The 17,123-nt window shown below is 36.9% G+C and overlaps 1 protein-coding gene across 2 annotated transcripts; it reads left to right on the top strand.

Moving 5' to 3' along the window:
- Positions 1-6,083: 6,083 nt before the first annotated feature.
- On the top strand, positions 6,084-16,848 carry TYRP1 (tyrosinase related protein 1). Of its 2 annotated transcripts, none has more exons than XM_085042671.1 (8): positions 6,084-6,180; positions 6,718-7,190; positions 10,005-10,327; positions 11,627-11,831; positions 12,723-12,890; positions 14,259-14,438; positions 15,859-16,005; positions 16,539-16,848. In XM_085042671.1, the coding sequence occupies exons 2-8, from the start codon at positions 6,809-6,811 to the stop codon at positions 16,742-16,744; spliced, it is 1,611 nt and encodes a 536-aa protein (XP_084898797.1). In that variant the 5' UTR covers positions 6,084-6,180; positions 6,718-6,808; the 3' UTR covers positions 16,745-16,848. The 2 variants fall into 2 exon arrangements, with proteins under 2 accessions (XP_084898797.1, XP_084898795.1); XM_085042669.1 differs by having other exon boundaries at positions 6,084-6,252.
- Positions 16,849-17,123: the final 275 nt, after the last annotated feature.

Genomic DNA, 17,123 nt, shown 5'->3' with positions numbered 1-17,123 from the left:
TGATTTCCAATGCCATCATCAACTTCTAGTGCAGCAAATGAAAACATTTCCCAAGATACTGTCATGACAAAAATGTAACAAATATTCCATAAGACCAAAATAGCTTCATCCATTTAACTCATAAATCTTACATAATTTTCATCAATGCTTTTAAGCTAACTCATAAAGCTTGAGGGGCCTTTAGCATTCTGTTTCTTAGAGCAAGGCATTTGTGGTTGCATATTAGAAATCTCTGTCATGATAGACTTAGTCTACAGTCCAGCAAAGTCAGAAGAAAGACTATTATTAATTTCAGTGGGCTCTGAGAAAAATATTGACACTGGAGACAGTAGCTATTAGTTTTCTCTTGTCAATAAATAGCTAAGAGTCTTTCCTTGCACTGAACTCTTCTCCATTTACTGTGCAAATATGTCACTGATCAAAGATAATTTACAAAACAATCATATATTAGCTTGGTAGGGTAAATCTCTACAAAGTATTTTCACTTATAAAACATAAGCTATTGATCTATATTGCCCAGTACACAATTTATTTGCTTCAGTCAAAAGGCTATGTGTGTATCAGTGGAATAACATGAATTTAGCAAAAAAATTATTCTTGTGCTAGTATTTTTTTTATTTCCCAGGCCTGGAACAAAATGCCACATGATAGAATGTATAATCTAGCAGGTATTTCAATTCCTAGCACTGGAAGATAGTTTTTCATGGAAACCACTTCAGCAAAGGGAAAAATATAGATTCAGCTTCCTGAAGCACAGAGTACTTAATTCTTACTAAGTATAAATTACTGCAACTTCTTGGACATCAATGGGCACATCCTCAACCGTAAAATTTGTTGGAGCTATGACAGTTTAGTGCAAACAATAATCTGACCCCTTGTGCTGTCAATTTCATGGTGTTTTATATAGGATAAAATGTGTTACACAAATATTTTCACCCTTGAAGATGATTGACTTGACCTTGACCTTGACCTTGAAAGGGCAGGAGAATAGATACTAAAAATTGACAGAATCATCTACCTTGATTTAGGGTGCATTTTACTTCAGGTTTGTTTGGGTAATTGTTTTCGTATCGTTTACTTCTAAGTCAGTAGCAAAATTTCCATTTACTTCAGTAGCTTGCAGTCTTGCCCAAAATGCATCTACCATAACAAAGCTTATAACACTACTTGATTAGTAGCTCCCCAGAGTGGGGTCAGAGGAGGATAAGTTTCCAGAGCATTGCATTGGCAGGTGGATAGATGAGAGCAGGGGGTAGCATGGCAGGTGCATGGCACTGTTGGTGATGGACACCTCAATTCGTGTAAACTCTGTGTGTCTGTGTGCAGAGACACCCTGCCCTCCAGGCCCCCCTGACAGCCACTCTGGGTTGAATGTCCATGTGATACTCTGTCAGACAATTTCCTATTCTGTAGCTCAGAGTCTTACGTGACTCAGCTGCCACTGCATTGTGGCAATCGAAGCAGTGTGTTTGGAGTATTTGCTCACAGCACAAAGCTTACTTTAATACCATGTTTGTCCCCAGGATTATAGCATGCCTTAGTTCCTTCACCTGAGGCTGCTAAGAAAGTCAGATTTCATCAACAGTCACTCATAAGTAAAACTCATGTTTCCAGGCTCAACAACACTTCTGCTTTCTGGAAGATCTACCCAATCTTGTACCTTTGTCAGTCCACTCTTTCTCTGAAATACTGCTTTCAAACCTTACATATATTTTCAAGAGGCAGAAGTGATGTGTGCTATTTTGCAGCTATTTCAAACTCTTAGACAAGTGCTAGTTATTTTCATTTTATGCCTATCTGCAACACTCTTTTAGGTCTCACTCATTTCTCTGTAGGCAGTCATTTGTCACCTGTATTGCATCATTTTGAAACTGCAGATCTCTCTCTAGGCACTAGACTGTGTTTGGTGAAAGCAATAAAGGCTCCAATTACCTATATGTTTTCCTGCTGAAGGTGAACTTTTGAACTACAAAGATAGACAAAATTTTCTGCACTTTTCTTTGCAGAAGGAACCGCAGGCCAGTTTCATTTCTCAGCCATACTTTAGCTCATAGATATCATTCCAGAATAACAAAAACATGGAGGAACTGTTCAGAAATTGTTAGCATTATTATAACATACAGTCAAGTAAAACTTTAGATGAATAGAACATATTACAGAGTAGGTATGGCTGAAATTATTTATTCAGCTTAAACTCTTTATAGCTGATGTAAGATTTACTGTGAAAATTTGATACTTTAAAGAAAAGCGGTGTCAGTCTATCTAAAATATTATTTGACTTGACTTAATATTTTTTCTTTAATTAGGTTATCAAAACTTCAGAAAAAAATCTTGTCCTTTGCTTTATTTATCTTTCCTATACATGACTTTATAGTTGGTCCAGCTTTCAAGAGCATTAATACATATTTTGTCAAAATGAAATTAAAATTTAACTTATTTGCAAGGAAAAGATAAGTACTTAGTAAGAGTCTGAGAGTCTTACTCTCAGAGAGCAATTTAAATAATTAGTAAGAATCATGCAGTCTTGCTGGATGAAGATGAGAAAGTTGTTGCCAAAAAGAAAGGTGACTGATTAATACTCCTTTAATTAAAATTAATCCAGAATTCAATCTTACAGTATAGTACAGGACAATATATCCATGATTTCCTAGAAAAATTAATAATATTGCTCCAAGTATGAGATATGTTTTAGCTACTATGGGACTTTCCATATCTGACACAACATAAGACACAAGCAAGAGACTAAGAAATTTACTGAGTATGTAAAAGCCTCATACTCACTCCAAACAATTTAAAAAGGGAATCTTTTTATTTCTATTCTGTGGAATGGAATTTCAAATTTCATAAGGTTTCACTAAGTGCAGTGCCATATTGACCACTCTGGTTTGGCTTTCAATTGTCTAACATAAAGGGAGATAATATAGACTAGGACAATACATAGTAGAATTAACTGGGAAGTACTGCAGTTTCTTGTGACAATCAACATTATTTTTGTAGTGTTCTTGTCAGCAAATAAACCTGCTGAATGTTAACCTACACAAATGAGCCAAGCTCCCTCAGGCTGACTGTAATTCTATGGGTTATTAAAACCAATTGGGATATGTTGATTTGCATTATATGAGGCTGGTCCACTGTCCTTCTACTACAGCAAATTTATTATTTAACAGAGCACTGAGGTTTAGATGTTCATAGCTACACTCATTAATTTTACCTTGAAGTAATTTGCTAAAACCTAAGGTTTCTGTGGATGGGAGAAATGAAATTATATGCTCCTTGTGAGTATGTACTTCTACAGTTTGCATGATAAATATCAGTACGACCATCTTGTATCAATTTCACTGGAAGCATTAATCTAAGTAAAAGATTTTCACCCAGAAGTTTCTCATTGGTTGTTTTTCCAATTAGAAACAGAAAATTAAATGGTGCAGATCAATTAATATAACTGTTGTTTGTTGCCCAGTCATTTCACAATTTATTTATAAATTAATGGTCTTTTACATATATGTGTTCTGTTAATGAAACTCCAGCACCATTTCTTGAAATCTGCATAATTGATGTAAAGTCTACAGATGTCTATTGATGCCTTGAGACAGTAGTTTTAACTGCTTATTGCTTATTGCATGCTAGAAAAATATTAAAATGGTAAGCTCCTATTTTATGCTTTTTCCATTACTCTTTAGGGGAAAAAATTACAAGGTAAATTTTGCTCTCTTTTAGAATGTACCTTAAATAGAAGAAATGTAGCTAAAATAAAAGAAATAGACCAAAACTCAAAATGTAATGTACTTTCTCAAATGTGTAGAACTAAACAAGTCGATGGCAACTGAAGAACTACAAAGAGACAGTTTACCTGAATAGGCAATCTTGTTCTGCTGTATACTCTCCATAAGTGCCATTGATAAGGATCTGTTTCCTGGCACTGACCTTTAATGCTTCTCAAAGGTACTGTTTCACAGGAATAAAAATGCACACACCAGTATCACTGCAATCATATGTCTTTTCATGTGCTGAAGAACAGAGCTTCTGAATGAATGCTGTGTTCTTACACTTTAAACAAACAGATGTCTGTATTCCAGCTCTTAGGGGAGCTCACAGGTTAGCTCCCACAGAACTGATGTTTGACTGCATAGCTGATGGCATGGAGTGTGTCAGAATCAGTACCTCAGCTTTCATCAAGCACAAACAGAACTGGCTAGGTTTTTACACCTTCTCCAGTAGTTTAGGGATTTAGACCACAGACAAACCCTGTGTTTTGATCTGTTCTGATCATCAAGAATTCATGCTTAAAATAAGAGAATAGCACAAGGTATATGCAAATTCATAGCATATTAACTAACTCTATTTTCAGGTTTTTTAGTCCACACAGGCAATTAGTGAGCTAGAGGTTCACACACTGACATCTTCCTCATTACCTTGCTTTTGTAGACAAGCTCTTTCTGAACTGAGCCACAGAAACACAGATGTTATGCATTTGGATAATCTCCAAGGTCAAATCATTCCAGGCACAGTAGCAAAGCGGGAGTTTCTAAAGGCAAGAATATCTCCAAAGACACAAATATCAAAATAAAGATTACAAAAAGGATTGGTTTCCACCAAACTCTTCAGCAACATTTCCAACAGGAAGCCCAAGGGAACACCTGGGGGCAAAGAAGGGATTTGATCCTCAGCAGTGCATCACTAGTAGTCTGTTGTAAAACATTCATAGGTATTTTCTACGCAGGAGGTTTACCAAAGGTCTAAATCATGCACACTATTACAAGGGAGTTTTATTATGCCAGGAAACCCCAGTCAGTAGATTTGTTTGCCATGTTTTGCTGGGGCTTTGTCTAAGGAGCAGGATTTATCCCTTTTAAGCTTATTATGAATTTGCTGTATTTGCTAAATATTCATAGCTAAACCTCTATGCTTCATCTGTGAACTTGAAGTTCTTTTCAGATAAAATCTCAAGAGGTTTTTTACCAGCTCAGGTTTACTTTCTGATGTGAAAACAGTGAATTTGTGTCACACATGTCCCAACAGACATGTTCAAAGAGAAAAGGTGTAAGCTTGGAGAGAAGCAGGATAAGCTAGTAAATAAGAGAATATAGGCAAAAATGGAGAATGAAGTGGAAGCCAGAAAAGAATAAAGGTTCATTTGAGGATTAGCAAATATGCCTGTCTGCAAATGGAGAATGGATTAAAGAGACAGAGAAGTGTACTAAAAGCCTAGGTCCTACACTGAAGCAGGCATGTTGGGTTATACAAGACACAAAGCACAAGGTTCACTGCTCTGATGCATGGCTGGTTGGCAAGAATAAAGGCACAAAAAAACTGTTTCGTCCTTCTGCCAGAAATGGGTGCAATCTCACATTAGGACTTACACATAGGGAAGCAGAAGGAGTAGATAATCCATTTTCTGCTTGATGTCAGTTACACTGTGATTGAACATTTTCCCAGAAAACTTGTTAATATTTTGTCTTGACACCAGTTAAGATGTTTCTTGACGTATCTCCATCTCACTGAAGTCCATCCTCATCAAAAGCTAAGAAAGAGAGTGATAGTTTGAATAAGGTCAGTTTTTTTGAGCAGCAGAAATTATCCTTGAAAAATTAAAAATTTTTTTCATTTAAGAGATGGGTTTTGACAATTTCTTTGTTTCATTACCCTTCATAGCACCTGCTCAGAACTTAGCATTTCAGGAAGTTCCAATGTGATCATTGTCTTTTTATTTTTGTTTCAAATAAATTGTTAAAATTAAAACTATTACTTTAAGATTGGAGTCTTTAATTTTATAAATAACATCTTAGTCTCTTACTTCAGCCTGATCTTGAAAATGCCATCTTAAGGTTTTTTTCTAAGTGTCTGTTAAATGTGGTTTTCCCCAGTGCTCTTTTTCTGTTTTAAAGTGAGCCTTTCTTTGCAAGCAATTAAAAAAAAAAACAAACAAAAACCCAACTTCACATTTGTTCTGTTTTGAATTCAAGTATTTGTCTCTGACCTTTGCTAAAACTTGTAAAATCACAAGGAGATAAGCATGAAAGAAATCATGTGCTAGTCAAGTACTTAAAGTCCAGAGAAATGCACTGAAGTAGAAAGGGGATTAAGAGAGGAAGGAGGGTGAGGCCAAACCATACTGTGTTGCTACAAGAAGGATTAGAAAGCAGACTGAACCAGGAGAGAAATTAGCCAGGCTTATTTCAGGTTAGACAGTCATAGGACGTGCAGAGATAGAACAGGACCTCAGCAGTGCAGAGGTACCAGAAGAGAAAACAGGTACAATGCATGAAGAAGTATAGCTTCACTTTCTGCATGAGCTGGCATTGGAGAACAGCAAGAAAATAGAGAGGAGAATGAGATACACTAATTAGATGCAGAAAAGGCATGCACTGGGGGAGAGAAGGGGGGGTGAAAATAAAAGTTTCAGAGAACTGGTGCCTGAGTCAGGTTTTAGAATTTTGTGGCAGTGAAGCAAATCTGCCTGGCAAGTGTAGAATGTGAATGAACATTTTGGAAGAATTTAGAAGCTAATGAGCAAATATAGATTTGCTTAGTTACTATCTTTTGTGCAGATAGTGAGAAGAACAACATTAGTGTCTGCAGCTACAGTCATTTGCCTTTCCAGACAGAGTATTGAAGTGTAGAGCTAGAAAGAATTTTCTGGGGTAAAAGGGAGATTTGTATAATTTGTTTTTATTCTGCTTTCTCTCTTTCTCTCTCTGTTTCTCTGTCTCTCCATAGAGGGAGCTGGGTGTCCCATCACAGGAGAGGAAGGCCAGCGTGTGTGGACAGCCAGCTCTGGGAACGAGCCGGCTCTGCCTGACCCGCTGCCATGCGGATCCCCAGGCTGCCCTGCCTTTCCCTGCTGCTGCTGCTCAGCATGTTGGGCCAAGCTGGAGCTCAGTTCCCTCGGCAGTGCGCAACTGTCGAGTCCCTGAGGAGCGGCATGTGCTGCCCAGACTATTTCCCTGTGTTTGGGCCGGGCACTGACCGGTGTGGCGTGTCCACGGGCCGGGGCCGGTGCGTGCCGGTGACGGTGGACTCGCGACCCCACGGGCCGCAGTACATCCACGACGGGCGCGATGACCGCGAGCAGTGGCCCATCCGCTTCTTCAACCAAACCTGCCGCTGCAATGGAAACTTCTCCGGCTACAACTGCGGCTCCTGCCGCCCCGGATGGACGGGACCTACCTGCAGCCAGCAGATCAACATAGGTAAGAACATCGGAATTATGACACGGGAATTGCTTGCTGTCGGTGCTTGCCTCTAAATGCACCTGGCATATTTCTTCTCTTTAAAATAAAAGATGTCCTTTATGTTTATTTGGCAAAGGCATGTTGCTAAAGGGGTTATTAAGGCAGGTGCTAGATGAGCTGTTCAGCATGTGTATCAATTAGTTATATTTACTACCCAGTAAAAGGAAAAAAGAAACCTGTAGTCAATGGAGGAAAGTCCATTAAAGAATAGAACATCTAAATGGAACAGAAATTTATTATTTGGATTTATTTAAAAGTAAAACTATGTATATAGACATGCATATGTGTTTGTGAGTGTGTCTGGGAATAATATATACTTTGATATGTTTAATATCTTTTGACTATTTTGAGTGTGACAGCAGTTCTTTTCATTCAAAATCCCTTATAAAATTCTGAACTACCTTTCTGGCCCGGTAAATTTTCACTTACTTTATTGCTGTTAATATCTTTAAAAACATTAAGTCATGACTATAGACAGTTCAAATTTATCAATCCAGGATGTGGTAAGCCTTTCTGAGAGCTCTCCAGTTTCAGTTTAGCCTAGTATATCACTAAACAGATCTTTGATTTTTTTTTTTTTAAATGGCTATTAAGTCCTTGCAGGACTGGAAAAATGTTGAATATTATAGGTAAATTAAAAAAGACAAAGAGGCTTGGGAACAGATCCTTGTTCTTAAGTCAAAACAATCTGAATGGACAAGATTTCAGTCTTTGTTTTTTTAACTTAAACACTTTTAAGTTTAAAGATGTTTTTGAAATCTTGCAAAATCTATAATCCCCCCAAATGAGCAATGGGTTCTGTTGATAGCAGGAACAAGAGGTCTCTAGCACAAGTATGCAGTGCCTCTTGCAGAAACAGAAATCAGCACTGATATTTTCACCAGATAAGGAAACATTCCATGAATATAAGAGCATGTTTCAACAAGGGTTAACAGAGGACTGCTTACCAAATCAAAATTTTAACAACAATTTCTTAATAATTACTTGTTGATGGTTACAGGAAAGATCTTTGAATCTTTTGTTTCACCCTTTGAGCTTCAAGAACTAAATTAGAAAGCAGAAAATATGACTTGTGAATTGGATCTGCTAAGCCAGATTGCACTTTCTGGTGTTCTGACCTATTCTCTTTTACAATGATAGTAAGTCCAAGGAATAATCAATGGATAAATGTTAAGACACACAAACTTAACATAAACCTAGAGACAGGCAAGCAGCAGTTTTAGCTGATTTGCTAGAATGTACAAGGGCACTTTTCACTTTTCTCTCATTAAATCCTTTGCAATGCATTAAAATGCCAAGCAAATCAGATATATCATGCATGATAACATGAGTTTGAAAAGAAAAAATTAGTTACTTATTATGTTTTAAATATTTCACATTGAGGTCACCTCTTTTGCCCATTCATAGACCTGGCTGCATCTGCTCAGATTTTAGAAATAACTACTGCATTAGTGTTGGCATATCCATACTGTAAATTGCTGTAAAATGCAGTTTGGTATCTTCATATCTTCTCAGTTCCTGACTAATTCTAATAATAGTCACAATTTTTCATTGTGGTTTAGGCATATACTTTGAAAATGAGAATGTTAAGATTCCTATGTAAATCAGAATTAGATGGATCCTTTTAGTTCTCTACTTAAAACTCTACAGAAAACACCACAAACCAATGAGCCAACCAACCAACCAACCAAACAAAAAACCAAGAAAAACCAACAAAAATCCCACTTCATCAGTCCTGAGGGCTAGTATGTCAGTTAAGTTCTGTAAAACAGAAAAGCATGTTTCAGGATACACAGTCCTTGCATGAAATTCATGTTTCATAAAAGAATTTCTTTGAATTTCCCAAAAGCTAAAATATGCCACTGAGTCAACATTTTTTAGTGAAATATATTTAACTTTTATTCTTCATATAGATTAAGTTTGAAGATATGTTGCTTCTTGTAGCAACATAATCTGTCACTCATTTGGAAAATTATGGATTTGTGCAGTATTTTTATAATGACAGTAAGTAAATATAGAATAAAAACACTGAGGACTTCTATCTGCATCTTAGTCTAAACTTAGCCTGAAACCTTCTCAGACTAGGTCAAAGAAGGACTGAGGAGACCTGAACTCTGTTCTTCTTGCTGAAATGCTGGTACTCTAACAAGTCAGTTTTCTTCCTTGTTTCATTCTCTCTATATGGCAGTGATATTTTTTAATTATTTTGAGATATACCTCTAAAAAGGACTAATATATCGTGAATGTTAATAATGTTAGGTAATGGCACTAAAGAGATATTGTACTGTGTGAAATTCACAATAATTCACTGGTGAATCTCCCATTTTTCCTACAAAGGTTCAAAAATAAAAAATTTAATGCTTCATTAAATTGCTAAACAGAGAGTTTCTAATTATTATAAATTGGTTTATAGTATTCATTTCAGGGAGAGTCCTACCACAGGAAAACTTCAGTATATTAGATGAAATTCTGAAAGGTTTGTATGACATGTCTTTGTCTTTTCTCTGGAAGGATGGAAAGATAATCTGTAACAGTTCTTCCAAAGCAATAAAATTGCAAGGATTTGGCCTTTATTTTAATCTATTTTAGCTTTTCTCATAATAAATGACACCTTCTATTTATGCTCAGTGAATTTCCCCCATTAAAAAAAGGGTAAATTTTTGAAGGAGAATGGATTTACCCAGAATTATTAGGAACATAATAAATTAGTTCTGTGAGATCAGTCTTGAGTGTCTATTACTTTGGTAATTGGTTTCTTCTCTGTTATCACAGTCAGAAGGAATCTTTTGGATCTAAGTGCAGAAGAAAGAAATCGCTTTGTGAACGCTTTACACCAAGCCAAGATGACAATCCATCCTGACATCGTTATTGCCACACGAAGACGTGAAGAAATTTTTGGACCAGATGGCAACACACCTCAGTTCGAGAATATCTCCATTTATAACTACTTTGTGTGGTCTCATTATTATTCTGTCAGGAAGACTTTCCTTGGTGCAGGGCAGCAGAGTTTTGGAGGAGTTGATTTCTCTCATGAGGGACCAGCTTTTGTCACGTGGCATAGGTACCATCTACTGCAGCTTGAAAGAGACATGCAGGTGAAGTTCATGTTAATGTTGACTGGTATTAATGCTATGCTTTGGACAGTTAAAAAACTTCTCTCCTTATTATAATAGGCAAAAAATTATAGCAGCTTTTTCTACATGTTGAAATGATTCTGCTTTAATATTTAGTAACTCATTTGGCATACTAAGTTTAATAGAATGCATTAAGGTTTCAGACTATCACTTTTATAGAGATGTTAGAAATAATATTTTAATCAGAGCAAGAGAAAATGTAAAACTGGCATAAAAATCTCTTGGAAAAAAGATACATATTCTAGATATATCTATAAAAGACATTTTATTGGAACAACAAAGTTATTTCCAGTTGTGTTTTTAATCTCAGCACTGTGATTCTTGAATAACATTAATCAAAGCAGCAGAAATTCTGAAGAATGTGACAACACAGGTGGCTTAGTGATTCAGAATCACATTTTATTTGTGTAACTGGTTAGAGAAATTAGTGTTTTGTTGTACCCTGCTCCATAAATCAGTGATTCTCTTTTTTCTTTTCACTTATGCAGTCCTATTCATAAAGAGGGTATAGTATTTTATGGACCATCATCTTTCTTAAAAAAGCAAGAATTAAGTTTTCAAGGTCAGGACTAAATAGTGTCTGAAATCACTTCAGTGTTTCCACTATCTTTAATTGCTTTACATCAGGCTGAGGCACAAATTCCCTTCCATGACACAGATTTGTCATCAGTGGCACTTTGCTATGTGGAAGTCCTGAGAAGTTCTATCTCTCTGTGATTTAATATATACTCCTATTTATGTCGGTAGACTTGATCATTAGTCAAAATAATTTTGCCTCACTAACTCCAGAACTGGTCGACTCCAACCCATACTAGAACCAAACAATGACAATTGGGAAAGTCAGTATACCTATTTTTTACATTTCCTTCAGTTGTTCCACAGTCGGCCTAGTTATTATGTGCACTACTAACACTGCTCTTGCTGACAGGCCATTAAAATATTTGGAAAACAGGGTCTCAGTGTAAATTTATGTTTCTTACTACTCACAGTATGGTTTCACGGAAGAGGTACTGTCTAATTAGGGAGGGACATCCATGACTCAGTTCAGTACTCCAGCTATCTGTTCTGTGGAACAAAGTTATCAATGTGAAAAACTACTCAAATCTTATACATAAATTTTCCATAGAGTGCTTCTCCTCCACAAGGCAGGATTCTGACTTTTACTAAGATGTATTTAGCTGTTTCTTAGCATCCTTCTAGCAGTAAATATTACAGCTGCCTGTGTCATAATCATAGTAACACCATATTTATGTGGTTTAGAACATGCTACAGGACCCCAGTTTTGGACTGCCCTACTGGAACTTTGCAACAGGACAAAATACATGTGATATCTGCTCAGATGACTTGATGGGAGCTAGAAGCAATTTTGATGTCTCTCTTATAAGCCAGAACTCAATCTTCTCTCAGTGGCGAGTGCTCTGTGAAAATGTAGAAGATTATGAAACATTGGGAACAATCTGTAACAGTAAGTATGAATGATGGAAGACACCTGGAGAGAAAATTCTCTTAATAATAAATAAATATAATACTTTAAATTGTAATGGGTTTTTACAGCCAAAAGGTCCTAAAGTGGTTTTTGAATATTCTTGATCCATGATTTATCAGTCTGTTGGGGTAATATCATATCAACATACTATCAAGAGATTGTAGCATAGGAAAAATTAAACGTTTTGCCCTCCCTTCTTATGCAGTATCTATTCATCTCCTGCACCATAAATAATTTAGTCTGACAGTGTAATTTCTTAACTGAAGCTTAAGTTTTCTTCTGACTACTCAACTCACCACCTTCATGCCATTCTGCTCCTAAAATGAGAACGTCTAAAAAATCCTCACATTAATTATGTGGACCATGTTGTGAATGTGAGTAATAATGGATTCTAGCATGCCTACCCAAATTACAGGAGTTTAAAACATCCCCATAAATTTCTTCTATATTCATAAAAGCATTGACATGGAAATAGAGGAAAAAACAGGAACCCTCTCAATATCGGGTTAGTCATTTATATTATCAGCTATAGTCTTACCTAGCTACTCTATCAGGACATCCTCAGAAATCTTGTTGTAGGTCTCAAAGGGAAATCACATTAAAAGTCTATGGAAATTTTTTTTAAAATCACTTAGAGAAAAACAAACTTCAGTAAGAAGCTTCTAAACACCTTTTCACATCCTGATGTAGAGGATCCAGAACACAGCACCCCATGAAGATCCTTTGCCTGACATAAGGAACTGGCTGGTTCATTCTGTGTAAATGTCATTGTGAGGGACTTTTTTTCTCCATGGTTCAGTCTTGAGAAGGATTTATTCTGTGGCCTACTGTTCTGCACTAATTCATTTTCTCTCTTCTCTCCATTTCCAGGCACTGAGGGTGGTCCCATCCGAAGAAATCCTGCTGGAAATGTAGCACGACCTATGGTACAGCGTCTCCCAGAGCCTGAGGATGTCGCTCAGTGTTTGGAAGTTGGTGTATTTGACACTCCTCCTTTCTATTCCAATTCAACAGACAGTTTCCGTAACACAGTAGAAGGTAAACACAGCAAATAAAACGACCTGGAGCAACTCCAAATAAGTCAAGAAGCAGTCTTGCCATTTTTCCTGTTGGAAGTATGAGTGTAGAGACAGATGACTGGGCAATAAGAATACATTGTTCTTAGCATTAAGTATTAGATTAATATTAAGTGGAAATAAGCTCTTGATAAATTACTTTATAGCTATAGCTCATGTTTCTTAAAATGGGTGGAAGTCTCAGGAGTCTGTTGCTGGTATACTAAGTAGAAACTAACTTCAGGTCCTTGAAACATAGTTAATAAATTGTCTTTGTTTAAAATATGGTCCTTGCCTGTGGATTGATGCCGATGCATCCCCAAATGAGGCAAACAAGTGCATCTAGCAGTTATTCTTGTATCTGAATAAAACAAACAAAAGAAAGCAAATAAACTGAAAGCTTTGGTAGCACTTTGTGCAATGGTATTGAAATAGTAATTGAGGCCTTGGTACAGGATTTACTGCTAAACATGCTAGATCTACTCTCTGGGCCATAAAACTCTATTCTATAAGCTCTGCACATTTTAAACTAAACTTTCTGGCACCTGAACACACACACACCCCCAACAGAGCAAACAGCCTAAAGATTTGATTTATACTGCTCAGACAGTATCCTGAAAACTTCTTCTATACCTTGATAATCCAGAGCATTTAGGAGGAAAACATTACAAAGTTATGGTTTGGATTCCTGCCTATCAATACTTACATATCTAAACACAGCTTTAGACAATTAACTGTATGTATCCCTCTCTGGAACAATTGGCCCAAGTTTGAACACAGGAGGAGTTTCCATGATGCTTCAGATCATAACATCTGATGTGTGGGTGATAAGATTTTGGGCACTAGCAAAACTACAAAGTCTGTCTTCACTGAAAAAATAAACAATATCAGAGCATGTGAAGCTTTCTGGTACACATGGAAATGATGCACGAGAATGATGCACAGGTAGCTCATTAGAATAAATGGCAACACATACCTGCTTTAGTAAGCAGTTAGAAAACATACACAACTACTTATTTATAGTTAGATATATGTAGGACCTAAATATATATGCCTCTATTTCCATGCTATGATGTTGTTTATTTTGGCCATTTTGGCATTAGAACCCAGCAGCTTTGCAGTCCACATACTCAGCATTCTTTTATAAAGGCTATTTTAATCTGAAAATTATGCATTTCAGGAACATTTCTCAAATGTCAGTAGGTAGAGAATTAGCTACCAATTTTTTTTAAGTAAAGCAACACAACAATATTAAAGCCTTTCAGAGGACAAAAGGTATTCATTTGGGACTGAAGCTTCCAAGAAAAATCTTCACTGGACCTTTTGTGTTCTTCTTTCTTTGCATATTCAGGGTACAGTGATCCTTCGGGAAAATATGACCCAGCAGTTCGAAGTCTTCACAACTTGGCTCATCTATTTTTGAATGGGACAGGAGGGCAAACTCATTTATCACCAAATGATCCCATTTTTGTCCTCCTGCACACATTTACAGATGCTCTTTTTGACGAGTGGCTGAGACGACATTCTGCAGGTGAGATGTTCTCATGGACAGAAGCAGGATGAGTGGTTGTCAATCTTCGTAGTCACAAGAGCTCAACTGCTTCTTGTGGGACAGCAAGATGCCCCTAAGATTAGGAGAGAGGACTGGAATTTTTATAGTTAGTATAGTTAACAAAGACAAAGTAATAGCAAGCAAGCTCTCTTCCTCATCCCACTGGCATCCATTTGCAAATGACTCTCTGTGAAGGGACCTGGCCAGAGAGACCAGGCACAATTCAAAAACACAGTATGTGCGAATATATTGTCTCCAGAGAGCAAAGACAGTGTAACCCTGGAAGGACATTCCATTGCTGTGTGGAGTAAATACCCTTTTTTTCTTCTTGTCAAAGAAAAACAGGTGCCATACACATCCATATTTACCACTTTTATGATATACTGCCAGCATTCAATAACCATCTCCATATACTTCTAAAGGATGGTTACTCTTTCTGCCCTTGTTTTTTTAAGTCCAAAAAGAACAGAGAAAGGTAATAAGGGAAAAAGTGAAAGGCAGGGAGAAAGAAAGAACAGAAGGATGGATATGCAAGGAATGAAGGAAAAAAATAAAGAAGGAAGGAGACAGACATCAATGAACTAGGGGGAGAATTTGGTCTAAACTTTATGTCTATGCATCAGTCTTCACAATGCAGCAACTGTATTCCTCTTAGATGCTGCACAATTGAGGCTTCTTTGTGCAGCTTCCACAACCCGCCTCATATAATTTTCCCACATCAGCTCTAAGAGAGCAATTGTGTCCCCTTGTGGTTCTTACATGATCTGTCACAAGGTTTAGCATCATTTAACCAAGATAGGTTTCCTTTTCGCTATGTTTTGAGTTTTGTTCTTGTTGCTGTTTTTGTTGCTGCTGGTTTAATTTGGTTTGGTTGGGGTTTTTTTTGGGTTTTTTCTGGGTTGTTTGTTTTTGGGGTTTTTTGGTGGGGTTTTTGTGGTTTTGTTTATTTGGTTTTTTTTTTGTTTTATTTTTAATTTCAGCTGACTTCCTTCTGATTTAACATAATTTTGCAAAAAAATTCCACTGGAATTTACATCAACTGTCCTCCTGAGGAGAGAGCTGTTCATCATTGTTACAATCAGGCAATGCTAGAATGTAGAAAAAAGTCTTTACCATATTTCTTCTTTTCCAAGTGAGAAGAAATGAAAAGTCCAACACAGGCAGTATTTTTTACAATTTACTGGTGGTTTCTATTCAAAACCAGAGATAATATTAGTGGCCTTGGTTTTGGACAGAGTAAAGCCTCTGTTTTATATCTGCCACACTAGAAAATCAATCCTTCTGAAACAACAGAAAAAGCATCCTGGGGCACTCAAAACCCTGAGCTGAAAAAAAAAATGAAGAAGTGCAATTTATTTTGAATTTATTTACAGAAATGTGATTTGACTTTCAAATTTAGATATCTCAACATACCCACTGGAGAACGCCCCTATTGGACATAACCGACAGTACAACATGGTGCCTTTCTGGCCTCCAGTAACCAATAATGAAATGTTTGTTACTGCACCTGAAAACCTGGGATACAGCTATGAAGTCGAGTGGCCAGGTAAACTGTGCAACCTAGATGCTTCCTTTCCTTTTTTTTTATACACTGTATCTTTGTCCCTTGAAAGTTACACAAGTTTGACCCACATGACTTGCTGTCTTTGTAAAGGCTTTTTCTCCTTTCCTGCCTAACTTTCCAGGTGTGTGTCTGGGATTTGGTATAGCTACTGGTCAGAGATTGTTCCAGCACAAAGCTGTCAGTGTCTACCTCAATTTTAGGGGAAGTTCCCATTTGGATCTTAACTTTGTAGAACATCCTTATTCATACCAAAACAGCTTCATTAACTTCCTAGAGGGAATGCAATTCTTCACAAACCGAGTGGCAGGAGAAAGGTCCAGAGCAGATTTTAAAGTGGAGCAAGATAGACTAAATCTTCTCACATTTTGAAAAAAATTATCAAAAAAAATTGAATTAGTTCTGCTCCCCAGCTCAGTGAATAATGACAAATGGTGAGTTTCAGTCTGAACCTCTGTTATTCATCCATATACTCAACATTTGCTTTTAATATCTTTGCCTTTTGTTTTCTTTCTCAGCTCGGGCTCTCCGTGTCACAGAGATGATCACTATTGCAATAGTGACTGCACTGGTTCTTGTTGCAATTATCTTTGCTGCTGCTGCATGTATCGTACGGGTCAAGAAAAATAAGGATGATTTGCATCAGCCTCTCCTTACTGACCAGTATCAGCACTACTCAGATGATTACGATGGCATACCAACACCAAGCCAGTCTGTTGTTTGAAGAGATGGCACTTTTTTGCATCTGACTGAAACTGGGGATCTTTTTGCTTTATTTCATAAATGGTGGTCATCCACCTGCTTTAAAATAAAGAGCATAAACTATCAGCTGTCTCACTATGTTTGCTACAGGCTTCACTTTCATTTTCATCCCACCTAGGCATAAATAAATCATCTTTGCAATGCTAATTCTATGTTGATTATAACAGAAATATTCAAGGGTCACTCACAAGCCTTTTCTATGCATATTTCTGTAAAATCTGGCAAACATTAGTTAATTTGCCAATAGAAAATATCATCTGACTTCATCTAACCTCTATACCCAGAACTCTTTTATGACGAACTTTTGTGAAAAGGTCAAGTCTAAAACAGGACAGAAGGAG

Source organism: Lichenostomus cassidix, chromosome Z, assembly GCF_008360975.1.
Source record: "Lichenostomus cassidix isolate B80296 chromosome Z, HeHo_3.0, whole genome shotgun sequence".
In the NCBI taxonomy this organism is placed as follows: Eukaryota; Metazoa; Chordata; class Aves; order Passeriformes; family Meliphagidae; genus Lichenostomus; species Lichenostomus cassidix.
The sequence above is the reverse complement of the archived record's forward strand: the minus strand, read 5'-3'. Positions and strand labels throughout refer to the sequence as shown.

What these genes read in the sequence shown, in the direction of transcription:
- TYRP1 (XM_085042671.1), top strand. Translation starts at nt 6,809, where the DNA reads ATGCGGATCCCCAGGCTGCCCTGCCTTTCCCTGCTGCTGCTGCTCAGC. An exon ending in AGCTTGAAAGAGACATGCAG is followed by an intron (nt 10,328 to 11,626) that starts GTGAAGTTCATG and finishes TATGTGGTTTAG; the next exon opens with AACATGCTACAGGACCCCAG. An exon ending in CTATGAAGTCGAGTGGCCAG is followed by an intron (nt 16,006 to 16,538) that starts GTAAACTGTGCA and finishes TTTCTTTCTCAG; the next exon opens with CTCGGGCTCTCCGTGTCACA.